Genomic DNA, 17,515 nt, shown 5'->3' on the forward strand with positions numbered 1-17,515 from the left:
AAATAAATATATATCATATAAGTTTATATACTATAAGTTTTTGTCGATATTTAAATCATCACTGTATTGATACATTAGTTTACAATGTAATTCCTAATTTGATACAGGAAACAATATGTCAAATTATGGTCAAAAAATATATCCGGATCTAATTACGTCCAACCAAAGCAAATTACAAACGTATCCCTGGCAGCGGAAGTCTTGTCGTTGCGTTGAATTGTGCAACTTCTGATTCCTGGTATTTGATTTTGGGGTGAGTAGGTCTATGCACACTAAGATAGCTGTTAACATGTTGAGTATAAATATTTTTGAATTAATTAGCAATGTTCAACACTAACTCGGACATGTTTAGGACACGTTATAGTTTTGTTTAGAGGTCAGACAGCGGTAGATTTCGGTGTTTCAATCAGTCAAAACGAAAGTAGAAGACCAGAAAACAGAGAACGCCTTCGTTATTTGCTTTGACCTCGGTCTTTTGGTGTCTTATTGAATGTGTCTGTGGCATTTATTTCGATATTAACTCTTAATTTGGAATATTTACCATAACCAGGGAACAAACTGAGCGAGTCAACCGCCAGCACATGTTCCTCACATGTCGATGTGTGACTTCCGGTTTGAAAACCCGTTCCCAATGTAAACAACCTACTCTCTCTCATTTACTAACATTTGCTCATTTGTTTGTCATATGTGTCCCAGGGTCGCACTGGGGACGAATACTATAACTCTGCATTTGTCTTTAAACCATTATCCGTGATTAGTCAGCACCTGTCTAGAATTGACAGATACTGTTGTACCCATACTTGAGAAACATGGACCGTCATATTCGCACAGTAAATATTGCTATGCTAATGTACATTGTATGTGACCAGTGTCAGGAAACTGTAAAAGCGATATTTCTTCTTCTTCTTCTTCTTCTTCTTCTTCCATTTACTGCAGCAGATCTCATAGATATGAGTGCAGTTGCCGCAATGATATTGATATTGCTTATCAAAGTAGCTTCAGTCACTCTGTACGGCTCCAGAGTGTTGTCTACCATGAGGATGTAATGTTTCAACATAATTATACCGGTAATTAGTTATGATGTGTGTCGAAAATCATCATCATAACTAATTATAATTATGTTGAAACATCACTATCCTCAGTACCTAGCACTGCATGAACATGACCATCCGTTTAGTAAAGTACATGTCTTTATCGCATCCAATCCCATAAAACACCTCATGGGGTTTCAAAATTTGTACCGCTTATTCCTTAAAAGTCTAAAAGTTCTTATCAGACAATGAAGCCAGGAAAGACTTTTTTCTTCTTCTTCCTTTAATGGAGAATACTCTATCTAGAGTGTTGAGTTCTCCAGCGCGACTTATGCCGACCGCAGCTAAAACTTCTGAATGTACAGTTTAAAAGAGGTAAAAACAGTGGGGTCTACATAGCGTATTGGTGGCCGACTGCCTCGTACTGTACGAGGGCGTGCCTGAAGCTGTCCAGGGTGGGAGACGATCGTATGTCGGGTGGGATTGCATTCCATGTGATGATGGTACGTGGTACAAACGAGTATCGGTATGTGTCGAGCTTTGTTGGAATTTGCCGTATGTTGTTAGCAGTAGCTCCTCTGGTTCTTCCTGATGTTACGGTAATGACCTGATATATTGGTACCTCAACCAGATTGTTGATAATTTTGTAGAACATGAGCATCCTGTTTCTGGCTCTTCGTTGCTCTAGTGGCTCCCAAGCTAGTTGACGCAGCATGTTTGTGACACATCCTGGTTCCCTGTTGAAGTAGTCCCCTGTGGCGAATCTGGCAGCTTGTCGCGGGACTCTGTCCAGTTGGTCCTTCTGTTGTTGAAGATGGGGATCTCAGACAGTTGAGGCATACTCAAGCTTGGTACTCTCTTATACTGTTGATAATTAGTGTGTCAAACAGCATTGAAACCAATCCAGGGCCATATGTCATGATGGTAGCAAGTTCTCCTGTGTGGTACATGTAATAAAACAGTTACCTGGGACCACAGAGGGATTGTTTGTGAAACCTGTGACCAATGGTTTCATACTGAATGCCAGAATAATCATACTGCAAGCTATGAAGAACTAAATGACAGCATGATATGGTTAGCTGGCACTGCTTGATCTGCAACCAGCCAAACTACAGCTCTGTAGCTTTTGATCTGCACGGTATTAGTACATCTATCTATTATGCAACACTATATAGCTATCCAACCTCAGTACTGCTGGAGACCACAGATACTCAAGCATATCTAGTGAGTTTAAACCTATCCATTCATCAACCCCAACAAGGAAAATAGTTTTCATATGCTGTTTTCTTTTTATATTCTGTTCACAAAATTTTGCTATAAATAATGAGCAGAAAATTGTACAGCCAGACCGGGATTTGAATCTTGAAAAAAACCCACCTGCCACTATACGAAAACTGCTGCATGTACACATAAAAATTTCGAGCAACCATACTGTTTTTAATGCATTGTAACAATTAAAGGATTGTTTTGGTATACTTTCTTTCAAAAGATTTAAACCTATTTCACAATAATTCAGTTTAACCCTTTCACCCCTAGGTAACTTGAGTAGACTCTACCATACATTCATATGGATTAGTCCATGATGGTCTACAGGGGGTGAAAGGGTTAACTTGATAGTATCCTTTCCCTGAAGTTGAAATATTAATTTACCATAATTTTTGGTTTCAGGGAGACAGTTGAATCCAACATAATGTAGAGAAGTTAAAAAAAGGTGTTTTATACTTCTGATAGATATCGAAAATCAGGTTGAACATGAGTTACTCAAATGCGGTATCCAAGGGCATTAGTAAAAACAGTAAAATGCAGAGTAAGGATGGGAGTGTGCCAGGAACAGGGCATACTGGGATATATCCTAAATTAACACCTACAGAAGAGGATTTCCCACCTTTATCAAGCAACAGTCATGGTCCCATCAATGCCACACCTGTAGCAGTAAATAGGCCAGCAACTAATCAGGCCTCAGCTTCTTCACATCATACATCTGAACCAGGTATAGGGCATGGTGGATATGCTGGCCAGACGGGTGACAGGAGGAGTGGTTTAAACCTAGTACCAGGAGAAAGAGTACTTGATAATCATAACATGATGAAACAAAATAACATCCAAGATCGTGCTGAACAGAGAGTTGCAGGTTTACAAAATATTGGTGACACACTGGTGAAGTCTGGTCCAGTACAGGACTGTGAAAAAAGACAAGGAAGGAACGATTTTGACTATGGACCAAGTGGTCATGATACACAAACAGATGTAGGCCCCAATCCACACCCTTTACAAGCTGCTGCTGGTCAACAAAATGTTACCAGCCAACACGATAATGCAGTGGAAAATAACAATGCTGACTTGCAAGGTAGTTCTGTATCTGTCAATGTGGCCATTCAACAAGACAGAAATTTGCCTCCTCAGGCTCAGGACAAAACTCAACAACATAATTCTCTCAGTAAATCTACATCTAAGATAGATTGGAAGGGCAGAGAACCGCCCCAGGCAGGAAATCCATCCCAAGACCCTAAAGGATATGATACACATGGTCAAGGTAATACTAAAAACCACGGCAACGGGTCCAAAGGCTCCAGAGGAGAGCTCACTCAAACCCAAGAAAATCCTGCTAAACAAAACTTCCATAACCAAACCAGGTCTCAGAGCTTCAGGGAAGATCAGGAAAATGCTCAAAGGAATTCCCAACAAAATCAGAATGCCCAGGAAGGAAATACGGTCAAGGAGTGTAGAGTGGTTTCTACAGAGAAGAGTGGGCCTTCACATCACACTGAAAAGAAAAGACATAATTTTGAAGGAGGGGCCAGACCTCGAGAGCGTAGATTTGAAGAGGGGATGGCATGTGGGGAGGAGGTCTATGAAGTTGATCCTGAAATTATAGAGAAGTTCAAAGATGATGACGAATCAAAGTTTGAGTACTTCTGGCAGAGTTATTCTGTGTACAGTCAGTGGCATAAAAAAGAATTTACAGTGGATGGCAAAACCTACATGTGTGCAGAACAGTTCATGATGCACAGGAAAGCAAGTAAGTCAGTTAAATAAAAATCAGGTCACATCATGGTCTTATACATGGAAGATTAGGGAGAATAAAACATAATTCATCTTAAATATTGTTTAAATTATTAACTCATTCACCCCTGAAGACACATTTGAACTCTTCAAATTCAAAAATAGGAATAGTTCATAATGAAATTTCAGGGGTGAATGAGTTAATATGTACATTATGCACAAGGTAGCATACATGCAAATCCATGAATACTGAATAGTCTACAAGGTATTATATGCAGCTTTTACTACTTCTGAATTTAAACAATAATGTATTGCTGATTTATATTTTCAATCCTAAGGTTGAGGAAATTCAGGGTGAGAGGCTTATAATTATGGTAATTGGAGAGGTATTTGCTTACGTAGAATAGAACATAATAGGTAAGATATAAAAGAATATACTGTAGGATAAATATCTGTGTTAAGGAATTCTTGATAATTTATTTATTTATTTGCAGCGTTATTTGAGGACTTCAAGACTGCCAGGAAAATTATGGAGACAAAGGATCCCAGGAAACAGAAGAAGCTTGGTCGTCAGGTGGAGAATTTTGTAGAGGAGATATGGCAAGAGGGCTGTGAAGCCATTGTGGAGGAAGGCAACATGGCTAAGGTTGGTGGTAGGGATTTTCTCCGCAACTAGTGAGGGATGTTGTGGACAGTTGACAAATCCTGTTAGTGGCTTGTGAAGGATAGTGTGGACAGTTGACAAATCCTGTTAGTGGCTAGTGGGGGGTATTGTGGACAGTTGACAAATCCTGTTGGTGGCTAGTGAGGGATTTTGTGGACAGTTGACAAATCCTGTTAGAGGCTAGGGAGGGGGATTGTGGACAGTTGACAAATCTTGTTAGGGACTAGTGAGGGATATTGTGTACAGTTGACAAATCCTGTTAATGGCTAATGAGGGATAGTGTGGACAGTTGACAAATCCTGTCCGTGGCTGGTGTGGGATATTGTGGACAGTTGACAAACCCTCTTCCGGGCTAGTGTGGGATATTGTGGACAGTTGACACATCCTGTTGGTGGCTAGTGAGGGATGTTGTGGACAGTTGACAAATCCTGTTAATGGCTAGTGAGGGATATTGTGGACAGTTGACAAATCCCTGTTAGTAGCTAGTGTGGGATATTGTGGACAGTCGACAAATCCTGTAATGGGCTAGTGAGGGATATTGTGGACAGTTGACAAATCCTGGTAATGGCTAGTGTGGGGTATTGTGGACAGTTGACAAATCCTGTCAGTGGCTAGTGTGGGATAGTGTGGACAGTTGACAAATCCTGTCAGTGGCTGGTGTGGGATAGTGTGAACAGTTGACAAATCCTGTCAGTGGCTGGGGGGGGGTATTGTGGACAGTTGACAAATCCTGTCAGTGGCTGGTGTGGGGTAGTGTGGACAGTTGACAAATCCTGTCCGTGGCTGGTGTGGGATATTGTGGACAGTTGACAAACCCTCTTCCGGGCTAGTGTGGGATATTGTGGACAGTTGACAAATCCCTGTTAGTAGCTAGTGTGGGATATTGTGGACAGTTGACACATCCTGTTGGTGGCTAGTGAGGGATGTTGTGGACAGTTGACAAATCCTGTTAGTGGCTAGTGAGGGATATTGTGGACAGTTGACAAATCTTGTTAGTGACTAGTGAGGGATATTGTGTACAGTTGACAAATCCTGTTAATGGCTATAGTGTGTTTAATTAGGGGCAGTTGACAAATCCTCTTACTAGCTAGTGAGGGATATTTTTGACAGTTGACAAATCTTCTCCCTGGCCAGTGATGGATATTTTGGACAGTGACAAATCTTTTCCCTGGCTAGTGAGGGATATTTTGAACAGTTGACAAATCTTTTCCCTGGCTAGTGAGGGATATTTTGAACAGTTGACAATTCAATCTCCTGTCTGGACTAGTGGGGGATATTTTGAACAGTTGACAATTCAATCTCCTGTCCGGGCTAGTGAGGGATATTTTGGACAGTTGAAAAATCTTCTCCCTGGCTACTGAGGTATATTGTGGACAGTCGGGCAGTTAGGCACACACATTGTCCGCTTGTTATCTTAGCTTCAAATATCATAGGGTGGTTAATTACCATAAAAACTTTGACAGATCAGATAACCATCAGAGTTTGACAATACTTTGCAGAGTTATGGCCCTTTCTTTAATTGCTGAAACAGTGTCCACTTTATGCCACGAGTATTTTTGACGGATTAACTTCAAACTTCACAGACAGGTATGTTACCATAAAATCTTGGTCAAATTCGATAACCACCATTATCTGACCATAACTCATGGAGCTATGGCTTTTTATAAATTGACTAAACAGTGTCCGCTGTATATTATCGCCAGTGTTTTCAACAAATTAGCTTCAAACTTCATCAGAATGTTAATTACAATGAAAGCTCGAACAAGTTTGATAACCACCTTTATCCGATGGTAATTTATTGCTCCATCAGTCCATTCCCTTACAATAGTTGTGTGGTTTAATGACTGTTCGATCATCTATAGCCTTTTGTTTACACAAGAATTCACTGGGAACACATCAGTATGCGTATTATGTCGTTTTACCTGGCAGTACAGGAGAACACATTTGTAAGATCATATACCGCTATACTGAATACCTTATAGCGATGTATACGTAACTCACCTATAAACACTTGAACACAGCAAATATAATAACAGAAATGGAAACATTGAAGAGTTATAGGACACCTTCAGATAAAAACATACCTTTATTGACAAGTTATTTATGAAGTGTATTATTCCTGCCCGAATTGCAAATAGAAATAAATCAGTGAGTGGATTTTCCCTTTCTGAAAAAAAAATCTTTATGCATAAGAAAGTCAGAATTACCTCCCTTTCAGCTTGATCTCAAAATGCATAGATTTTTATAAAATATTTGTTACCTTTTTTTTTCCCCTTGGGATTTCAGGAATAATTGATCAGGGCTACTCAAGTTATGCAATTTTGAGGGGGTTATCATAAAGTCCTGAAATTATGATGATAGTTTAAGTTAGATTTTGGATTGTTCAATTATTGAATTTCATATATTTTATGATGACATGTATTTATGTATGTATATAGATTTAAATTTATGATTACATTTATATACATACATGTATGACATGTATATGGTATGATTTAATCAATTATCTATATATATATGCACAGTTATATGATATATTCAACAATTACATGTATGCTGTATTTATTCCCACTTGTTATTGCAGTTTTCTCAGAACAGCGACTTGCTGAATATCATTTGTGCAAGTAATCCCAAAATCCTTGTGGAGGCAAGTCCGATGGACAAGATCTGGGGGATAGGTCTTTATTCAGATGATCCACGAGCCTGGAACAGAGCCTACTGGCTTGGAGAAAACAAACTAGGAAAGGTCCTGACTAAAGTCCGGATCAAACTGATGCTGCAGGGAGAATTGATCACCAAGGCAGAACATGACAGGCAGTTAAAAGAGTTGATGCGTTGATTTGACAGACATGGATTAATAGAATCTGACATGGGTGTAGTCCGTGGACGGGGAAATCTAAACCTGATGGGTCAAGCTTTCCTGTCCATAGACCACATAAACTAGCCGTGCCGGTCAATACACCTCTATAATATAAGTGTATTGACCAACGAGGCTTGTAATTGTGCAGGAATCATATATACCTATGTTTGATTCTTGTTCTCCCATACTCAAAATAAACGCGTCAGTGTCAATACTCTGCAACCTTCATATGTTTGTGTTCCATGACGACAATGAATACAATTATGTTAATTCTATAGGGATAGGCGTGATTCGATGAACCCTGAACATGAAACCAGAAATCCATTTAAAGCACAAAGCTAACAATGTTTGCATTTAATAATCCAACAACTGTAATATATCGGTTAATAAATCTTATGATAAGTACGAAATTAATGAAAATTTAACAGTCAAAACAACGGAACTATTTCAAAAGCCGACGTCATTTAGCGGACTTGCCTGGCAGCAATACTTACATTCATCAGTTAATTACTGTCAGAGTGACGTCATAGTGCGTGTAGGTTGTCTCTCCCTCGGGAAAGACGGGTCGATCTTTTCATGGGTCAATTCCTGTCTTTCATGGCCATGTATGGACGAAAAGTTTATGGAACATATCTTATTATAAGTCATCAAAAACAAACCATCGAACAGATAATTTGCTGAGTGATATACTGTACACATTAACCTAAAGATACAGAAAATATCTTAAAATTAATTATGATGTATATCCATGTAGGGTGTTTTATTTGTCATCACAAGTACAATCTGTAAGTTTCACTTGAGTAGATTTATTTGATACATTAGAATAAGATATATAATCATAGTTAAATTTCATGAATTGGGTGTTGGATTAAATTTACCCCATTACAATTTTTTTAAAGAAATGTCTTTTCTACTGTTCAAAACACGCAAATATTTAACTTCTCCGATCAGAAAGCTAATAATGAATAGCTCCCTATAGGAGAAATAATGAAAGTTATTGTAATGATTGTGAACACTTATTTAGTATTTTCATAACTTGAACATGACTCCTGGGTTACTATATATTTACAATGTACATGTATAAGTGCCTACCTTGGACCAGGTATGACAGGATATTTTGCCAAGTCACAAATTTGCATAGAGGTCACTTACATTGACCAATAAAAGCATGTCATAATTTGTTTTTCATTATGCACTAATCTGTTGCAAGTGTTTTATATGAATTATCCTGTTCAAAAGAAAATCAAATATTTTTCAATATTGGAGAGATTTAAGCCCTAAACAAAAATTGTACCGGGTCGAGGATGTGTGTAAATGTTTTGTAGGGTTTCGTCTTCAAGGGAATTGATTTCATTAGGATTCATGATGCTTTTTGATTCTTAATCAATATGTACTGTAGATTTCAAGTTTAAATTGTCGTGTATTTTCTGTAAGTTTACACAAGAAGAAAACCAGAAAAGTTACTGTATATTGACGATAAATGTATATAAGAAAACAATTTTATTTGCAATGCTTACCTAAATCATCCAATATTAGTGTTCTGGGGGGTTTGTACACCGCCCACCAATCTGTTCTCATCAGTCATCCTTCTATCCGTCCAAATTCTGTCGGTTAAAAGAGTTTGTCCCTGATATATCTTCTATACTTTTTCACCTGCAGTAACCACCTTGGGGTGGCAAAGTGTCAAGTACAAAAGTAGGTCACTGTGACCTATGGTCTGACCTTTGACCTAACCTTTGAAAAGTTTGTATGGGGCATATACACGTATCTTCGTATTATTTCACCTGGAGTAACCTGGTTTGGTATGCAAGTACATCTTGGGATGGCAAAGTTTCAAGTACAACGCTTTGAACTTTAATTGACATTATCCTTTGAAAAAATTTGTCCAGGCCATTTCTTCTCTACTATTTCACCTGCATTAATCAGATTATGTATGTATTATATCTTGGCTGGCAGAGTTTGGAGTATGTGACATTTTGTCGCCTGGGCTTATATCCTTAAATTGGTGTGTTTACAGCTCTGTAAATAAAGATATCATAACTAGTGGGGGACTATGGATTGCCTTGCAATGCTTTGCTTTGTTTTCAATGCCTTTTCTGTCTTCAAAATTCAGTTTTATATAATTTCATGATTTGTTTTACAAAGATGCACATGCATATATGCATTTGTTGACATAACTTACCAATTAGCTACATGTGTTTGTTATTTAAATTTGATTTAAAAACAAATAAGCACGCTGTTTGTGTTTATGATTGAAATATAGATTTTTGAATAAGAATTTTTGATAAGATGCAATGTCAATAGTAACGTATTCAAAAGTGATATATATTCAAAAGTTACTATTTCATTTTTAACCCGTTTGAGGTAAAGGGTACCTACAATTTTAACTATGCTATTACCATTGTCACTGCTGTGAAATATTTAATTCCTTTTCAAAAGAAATATTCCATAAAAATCACATGTTGCCATGCAATTTACAGCATTGTACTTGTTTGACATTTGAATGGTTGGAAATAGAAATAAAAAATAAATAAAAATAAAATAAAACGCCGGGGTAAAACTTGTGAACTTGACATTGCAAAGCTACACTTTACCATATTGCTATACAGGCATTGTTCAATTTACGGGAGAAGTATATATAATCTCTAAGCCAGACAAACTCATTTGGCTGCTTCACCTTCTATAAAAAAGGGAGAGTACTCCAAGTAAAAAGAAATTCTGAGTGATGGATCTTCTTTGTGGTAATAACTTATGTAGTGGTACCCTTTACCTTAATAGTTATAAATTCAATTGTAGCAGGTTTGATAGTAACAGATAATATAAGTGTATATGTGTGATTTAAACATATTTATGACAAATATTTAGTTGTTTTGATGGCATTGATGACTGTGTGTGTGGTCTGCTGGATAACCGAAATACGCGGTAGTGAAGCGGACGTAAAACCTATCAATCAATCAATCAATCAATCAATTGATGACTGTTTAGTTTTATAATTGTGATCAGTCAATGACAATATATTGATAAATACAAATTATTTATATTTACTTTGTATTGTGATAATGTATCAATTTGAATTTTTATAGGGAGTAGCGATACATCATCTGTGAAGTTAACAAGGTATAATTATCAAATGTATTTTCAGAACCAATTGTTAAATGTAAGAACAACTTGGACATCATGAAAACAGTTCTGCTACAATAGACTCTTAATTTTAAGAACATGAAGATATCATGTGGATCCAGAAAGGGACTGGGATAGAAGTATTACTTTGGTGAATTTGGCAGGAAGGTTATATTATATACCACATAATATAAAATATAAACTTAATTTACTTTACAACAATTATGATAGAAGTATGCCATTAACTCTTGTTGTCCTGGATGTTAGCTCACATGAGGACTGTCTTTAATGTATGATGATAGACTCATTTTATACTGATCTTGGTTCCTCCCCTAATTATAATGATCTAGGTCCCACCCTTAATTATACTGATCTGGGTCCCACCCCTAATTATACTGATCTGGGTCCCACCCCTAATTATACTGATCTCTGTCCCGCCCCAAATTATACTGATCTCTGTCCCGCCCCAAATTATACTGATCTGGGTCCCACCCCTAATTATACTGATCTGGGTCCCACCCCTAATTACACTATCTGGGTCCCACCCCTAATTACACTATCTCCGTCCCACGCCTAATTACACTATCTGGGTCCCACCCCTAATTACACTATCTTCTGCCCATAATTACACTTTTTTGAATTTGCTCCTATTTCCCATTTTTTTGGATTGCATTATTGTAGGTCCACCACTAAAACGCTTAATTGGATTCCAACTCATATTAATCTATCCCTTATCCATTTACCTGGGTCGTTCTACTGGGCCTGCACTTGTGTTCTTTTGCTAATATATTATGAAAATATAAAAAAAAATGTGAACATATGGTCATAAGACCTTTATTGTGATACAGTGTAAGTGACAATTAATTTGATCTTATGATTGTTATATTAATTAAGATTCTATTACAAAAAATATATTTGATTAATTAGATCATTTTATTGCGCAACACATTTTATCTTAAATAAAGCGTTTTATTTTCTAACTGTGTTGTACCATCATTGTCTCTCGTTCCTAACTTCACAGAAATCAGACAACTGATAACAGGGATCAGACAACTGATAACAGGGATCAGACAACTGATAACAGGGATCAGACAACTGATACATGTAGCAGGGACCAGACAACAAGTTATGACAACTGATATGTGTAGCAGGACCAGACAACAAGTTATGACTACTGATATGTGTAGCAGGGACCAGACAACAAGTTATGACAACTGATACATGTAGCAGGGACCAGACAACAAGTTATGACTACTGATACATGTAGCAGGGACCAGACAACAAGTTATGACAACTGATATGTGTAGCAGGGACCCGACAACAAGTTATGACTACTGATTTGTGTAGCAGGGACCAGACAACAAGTTATGACAACTGATACATGTAGCAGGGACCAGACAACAAGTTATGACAACTGATACATGTAGCAGGGACCAGACAACAAGTTATGACAACTGATACATGTAGCAGGGACCAGACTAAAAGTTATGACAACTGATGCATGTAGCAGGGACCAGACAACAAGTTATGACAAATGATACGTGTAGCAGGGACCAGACAAAAAGTTATGACTACTGATACATGTAGCAGGGACCAGACAACAAGTTATGACAACTGATATGTGTAACAGGGACCAGACAACAAGTTATGACTACTGTTACATGTAACAGGGACCAGACAACAAGTTATGACAACTGATATGTGTAGCAGGGACCAGACAACAAGCTATGACAACTGATACATGTAGCAGGGACCCGACAACAAGTTATGACAACTGATATGTGTAACAGGGACCAGACAACAAGCTATGACAACTGATACATGTAGCAGGGACCAGGCAACAAGTTATGACAACTGATACATGTAGAAGGGACCAGACAACAAGTTATGACAACTGTTTTGTGTAGCAGGGACCAGACAATAAGTTATGACAACACTGATACATGTAGCAGGGACCAGACAACGAGTTATGACAACTGATACATGTAGCAGGGTCCAGACAACAAGTTATGACAACTGATACACGTAGCAGGGACCAGACAACAAGTTATGACTACTGATATGTGTAGCAGGGACCAGACAACAAGTTGTGACAACTGATACGTGTAGCAGGGACCAGACAACAAGTTATGACAACTGATTTGTGTAGCAGGGACCAGACAATAAGTTATGACAACTGATACCAGCCAACTCTATATATAACCATAAGTTCGCAATGTACAACCACATTACATCTCTCCCTCCCCCCTATAAATAAACCTTTTTGATAGTTTTAGGTGTGTACCTGCCGACTCACCATATAACCAAATCAAGCAGAGATTTCAATACTTCTAAATCGGGTGACCTTAAGAGCTCTAGTTTCTTTTCGTTTTGTTTGTTGAAGAGTTTTCTACTTTACCCCTAGTCCGCAGTTCTGTAATAGGTTGCCGCTTGTAGTAGATCTTTGTCCAATTTATCGAGCCTTTTCAATATTTGAAGCTTTCGACCATGGAATTCCATAGTTTTTCTATATTACAACGTTGAAGGCTTAGTTTCTTGAGTCTGCTAGAATAAGTTAGCTATATATATCAAGGTTCCTCTGGGTAATAACACATTTCGTAGCTAGACGTTAAATGTTTTCTATTTTTGCTAGCAGACCTTTTTTGGAGTACTGTAACCAAACTTGGAAGTCACATTTTGGAGACGGAAATACGACCTGAATATATACCTTAAAATTCTATTTGCTTTAACATATTCTTGGTACAAAGTATGTCACCCTCCGTGATAGGGTGAGGAGGGAGGGAATTAGGTCGGTACCGCTAGACATGTGTTAACATGTTTTCGTATTCAATTTCATTAACCAGACGATTGTTCAACTAACGTTATATCCAAAAAGGATGTTGCTGATTACAGACCAAAACTATACATTGTCAGGATCTGTTAGAAGGTGTATCGTATGCTTTAGGTCTCCACCACTGTTGAAAAGCCTCAAGTCATCTGCAAACAATTCATTGGTGATGGTATTTGTTATGTAAGGTAAGTCATTTATGTAAACAGGAGCAGAAAATTGTACGGCCAGACCGGGTTTCGAACCCGGTACCCTCCTAACTCTAAACAGAGTCTATTTCCGCTACATGGAATGGTGCAAGACCCTATAGCTATGACACTATCATGAGTGACCCATTTTAAAAAAAAATTGACCCTGGTCAACCTATTCCTATTAATGACAACCTTTTGTTGAATATGATCTACATAATATACCCAATGATGTTTTTTTGCTGTAATTTTTCAGCTTATGGATAACGTTTTTGCTCGGGTACTATAGCCTCGTCTGTCATAATAAAAGACAGACGAGGCTAATGTTTATGTTTTACTCGATCAAAAGCTTCACCAAAACCTAAGGACATGAAGTCAACATATGCGTCATTGTCCACAGCTTCTGACCAGTGTTCTATACATAGCTAGTACCCAATGGAAGTGGCAACACAAGTTATTATGAATCCACAACATTGTTCCTTACTAAATAGACTGTTGTTTTCCATGTCTATTATGTTGGCGTCCTGGATTATTCCTTGGAGTTCTTTTCCTCAGACTGACGTTAAACTGACAGGACGGTAATTTACCGCATTGTATTGTTTTCTACACTTAAAAAGTCGAGATACAAAACAGACTCTATTCATCAGGTTGTTTGCCTTCTCAGATTTACTTTTCAAAAATCAAGTTTAAGTGTTCAGGACATCATATTTTTCGTTTCAGCTTGTAGCTTTGGATGAAATGTGTCAGTTCCTGGATATTTGCTCGGATTCAATTTCCAAATGGTTCCCAGTGTGATTGTTTCCTCACTGATATATATTTTTGTGAGTTCATCCATGAAGTTTTTCCTGAGAAAATGAGTCAATCCTCAGTGACAAAAAAAAGTAGAGTTTTATTCACACTTGTACTTCGTTTTAGTCGGACGCATTTCAAAAAAGCGCTTCATGTTGTTTTTATAATTATGGTCAGATCCTTCCCGTAGTTGTAAAGAAAACTTCTAATTTTTGTGGTGGCTTTGTTCCTAGCTTTCTTGTAATTTTTGTGGTGGCTTTGTTCCTAGCTTTCTTGTATTCATAAAAGTAATCGGCTTTTGGTTTTACAGCGGAGATGATTGATCCGCTTCCGGTTTTTGTTGCTGATAGCCTGTGTCACCTCTACGCCAATACTTCGTTTCCAATGAAAAGCTTCGTCACTTAACACTTTGCACTATTTTGTATTATATAACATAAATACTTTTGCAGCAAACGTTCATAAATAGTCTCCGTCATTTCCTTTTAGTTGCATCTAAAGGTTAATTTTGGTAGATGAATTGTTAAAAGTCACATTATTTTACCAAGAACAAACCATTACTTTCTCGTTGACAAAAGCAAGGCCCATATTAAAAGAGGTTTCACAATACCCGTGTCTATTACACCGACGAACGATTAGATACCTGGAAACAATGTGTCTTACTTTTTCAGAATACGTGTTGTCAATAGTTAATTTGTCGTTATACTAGTTATATAGGATTCCTAATCTATTTTTCCTTCAAGTTGAAATTTCCCAAGATAAGAATGTATCTTTCTTATGATGAAATTTCGGGTCATAATTATGTTCCAGTAGTTGGTTTAATTTTCCATCACTCTGTTCGGGCAGCGCTAAGTATCGGTGATATCAGTTTTTCGTTGCCTTTAAATGTTACTACACATGCCAGTAAACCCTTCAATGATATTTGTTCTGTGATTTTTTTAATGCATGATGAAACATAGACATATTTTTGAACATGTAACCAACTTTCATCAATAAAGAAAAAATGAAATAAGAAAAATAAGAAAAAAGTTAACCGTTGATATGTTAAGCGGGAATAGTAGCTTTGCACATTTTATAAATAAAAATGAATTCACTCATTTCACCATTGTGTAGATAGTATATTATTAAGGTTTGAACACTTTTAACAGAAGTTGAGTTCACATCTGTCGCAGGTTATTGATGTCGAATGTCCATTTCGAATATCCCACAAACAATTATCTCATTTGCCGTTTGTCTGGCACGTTTATTGTCTTGCTTCGCCAAGGAAGCCATGCATAACAGTGACGTAGGCTATATTATATAATTATCTAGTGTTCAATTTGCACTGGTTTTCATTGATGGAGACCCTTGTAGTCATTTCTATTGAATACAACTTCATGCCGTATACATATGTACACTCCCTGGCTTGGAAAAATAAGACTTAAGTGAATTAGAAGAACGGTCTATGATTGTTAATAAGTACTTAAGATCTATGACTGTTCATCAGTTTGGGAATAAACCAGCACGGTAACCAGGTACTACCTTCCCTGTTGTTATATTATTGATTGCCTGTATCCCGTGGAGGTTATGCATGATAGGTTATCAATAAATATAAATGATTTAATCAGACTATGATCAGATGTTGAATCAAACGTATTTCATAATAATAATTAGGAGTCGCCTCCCCTATGCCAGAAAAAATGGCTGTAGCAATATAGGTAAAAAAAAGCTAAATTTTAAAGAATGTGTCCCTTAGCGTAGTGATTCTTGTGGTTGGTACGATGCTTGTGGCATCACATTTTTTTGCATAATGTGTGGAAATAGGATAAAACTAAAAACTTCAGCATGTTTTCTCACACAAATGCAAGAGTGTGGTGGACTAATGCGAACTAGTACGGCTACCATGTACAGTTAACACGGATTTATTCTATTTGTGAATCTTCGCAGCATGTACATTCAGAATATCTTTTATTGATGTCATTTTGAAGATAATTCGTTCATACCTGTTACCGTTTGGAACCACTAGCGATAACCTCTGTATAGTATTATTTGACTGAGCATCTTGTTTTGTTTTTCTTCCCTCCTCTACTTTTCATAAAGCAATCAATGAGGTGAAGCGGTTCCTCATCTATACTCCTTCATTTAGTGGTCTGATTTTTTCATTGAGCAGGTTTATGTTTCAACATAAGCTTCAATTATTTCAGATTTGAATAAAAAAAGTGTAGACAGTCAGTCAATTCATAGACCTAAATTTAGGTCTCTGGTCAATTTTAGTGTTACCTCAGGGGACTCTCGTTCCGAGGAAAGTCCTCTCAAATAATGTAAACATGTCTACTGTCGAGTTAGACCCTGCCACACTGTGACGTTTAATGCTTTTACAGTTGTGTGTGTTACGTCACAGTTTCCGCTCCAAAAAAATATATCAAAACTTTCCTGTATAATTTAATAATTGAAGAAGAAGTCTACTAATTCATTATCTTGTTTATCAGTACTGACACCAAAATAACACAAGGTACATGGGCACTTTGTAGATTAACATGACTGCCTGGTGGATGATTTTGATGAACGAATGTTAAACAACAATGAACAAAATCATCACACATGTGTAGTACTTTTGGGAAGAAAGATGGAAAGGTTATATAACTATATAATAGTATTCAATACACTTCAGTTAAAGACTGCCATAAATAAATGTTAAAGCGTTAATCTTTTTGTTCTAAATGCACAGTTTAAGTGACAATGAAAATTAAACCAATACAAAGAAACACAAATATTTCGATTTATCTTAAACCGAATAATGCTTATATATAGGGTTGTCAACGGTTAGCCGGTTAACCGGTTACTCGATCGGAAGAACTGATTACCAAAATCAATAACCGGATAGTCGGACATTCCTTTATCCTTACGAGGAGCCCCATGTTTTCCTGACTTAGACCTACATATTAGTATTAACTGATATATACCTATGTATACTCACTATTTATTTGCGCTATTAACGTTAGATATTACGTTCTGGATCCATTATTGTTATTTCAACTGTTTAAAACACGATATGAG

At 37.2% G+C, this 17,515-nt stretch overlaps 1 protein-coding gene across 1 annotated transcript; it reads left to right on the top strand.

Moving 5' to 3' along the window:
- The first annotated feature begins 184 nt into the window (after nucleotides 1-184).
- LOC110459571 lies at nucleotides 185-11,655 on the top strand. Its single transcript, XM_021511898.1, has 4 exons — nucleotides 185-253; nucleotides 2,700-4,050; nucleotides 4,529-4,680; nucleotides 7,283-11,655. Exons 2-4 carry the CDS (start codon nucleotides 2,784-2,786, stop codon nucleotides 7,535-7,537), a joined length of 1,674 nt encoding a protein of 557 aa, XP_021367573.1. The 5' UTR covers nucleotides 185-253; nucleotides 2,700-2,783; the 3' UTR covers nucleotides 7,538-11,655.
- The last annotated feature ends 5,860 nt before the right edge of the window (nucleotides 11,656-17,515 follow it).

Source organism: Mizuhopecten yessoensis, unplaced genomic scaffold, assembly GCF_002113885.1.
Source record: "Mizuhopecten yessoensis strain PY_sf001 unplaced genomic scaffold, ASM211388v2 scaffold10115, whole genome shotgun sequence".
Classification (NCBI taxonomy): domain Eukaryota; kingdom Metazoa; phylum Mollusca; class Bivalvia; order Pectinida; family Pectinidae; genus Mizuhopecten; species Mizuhopecten yessoensis.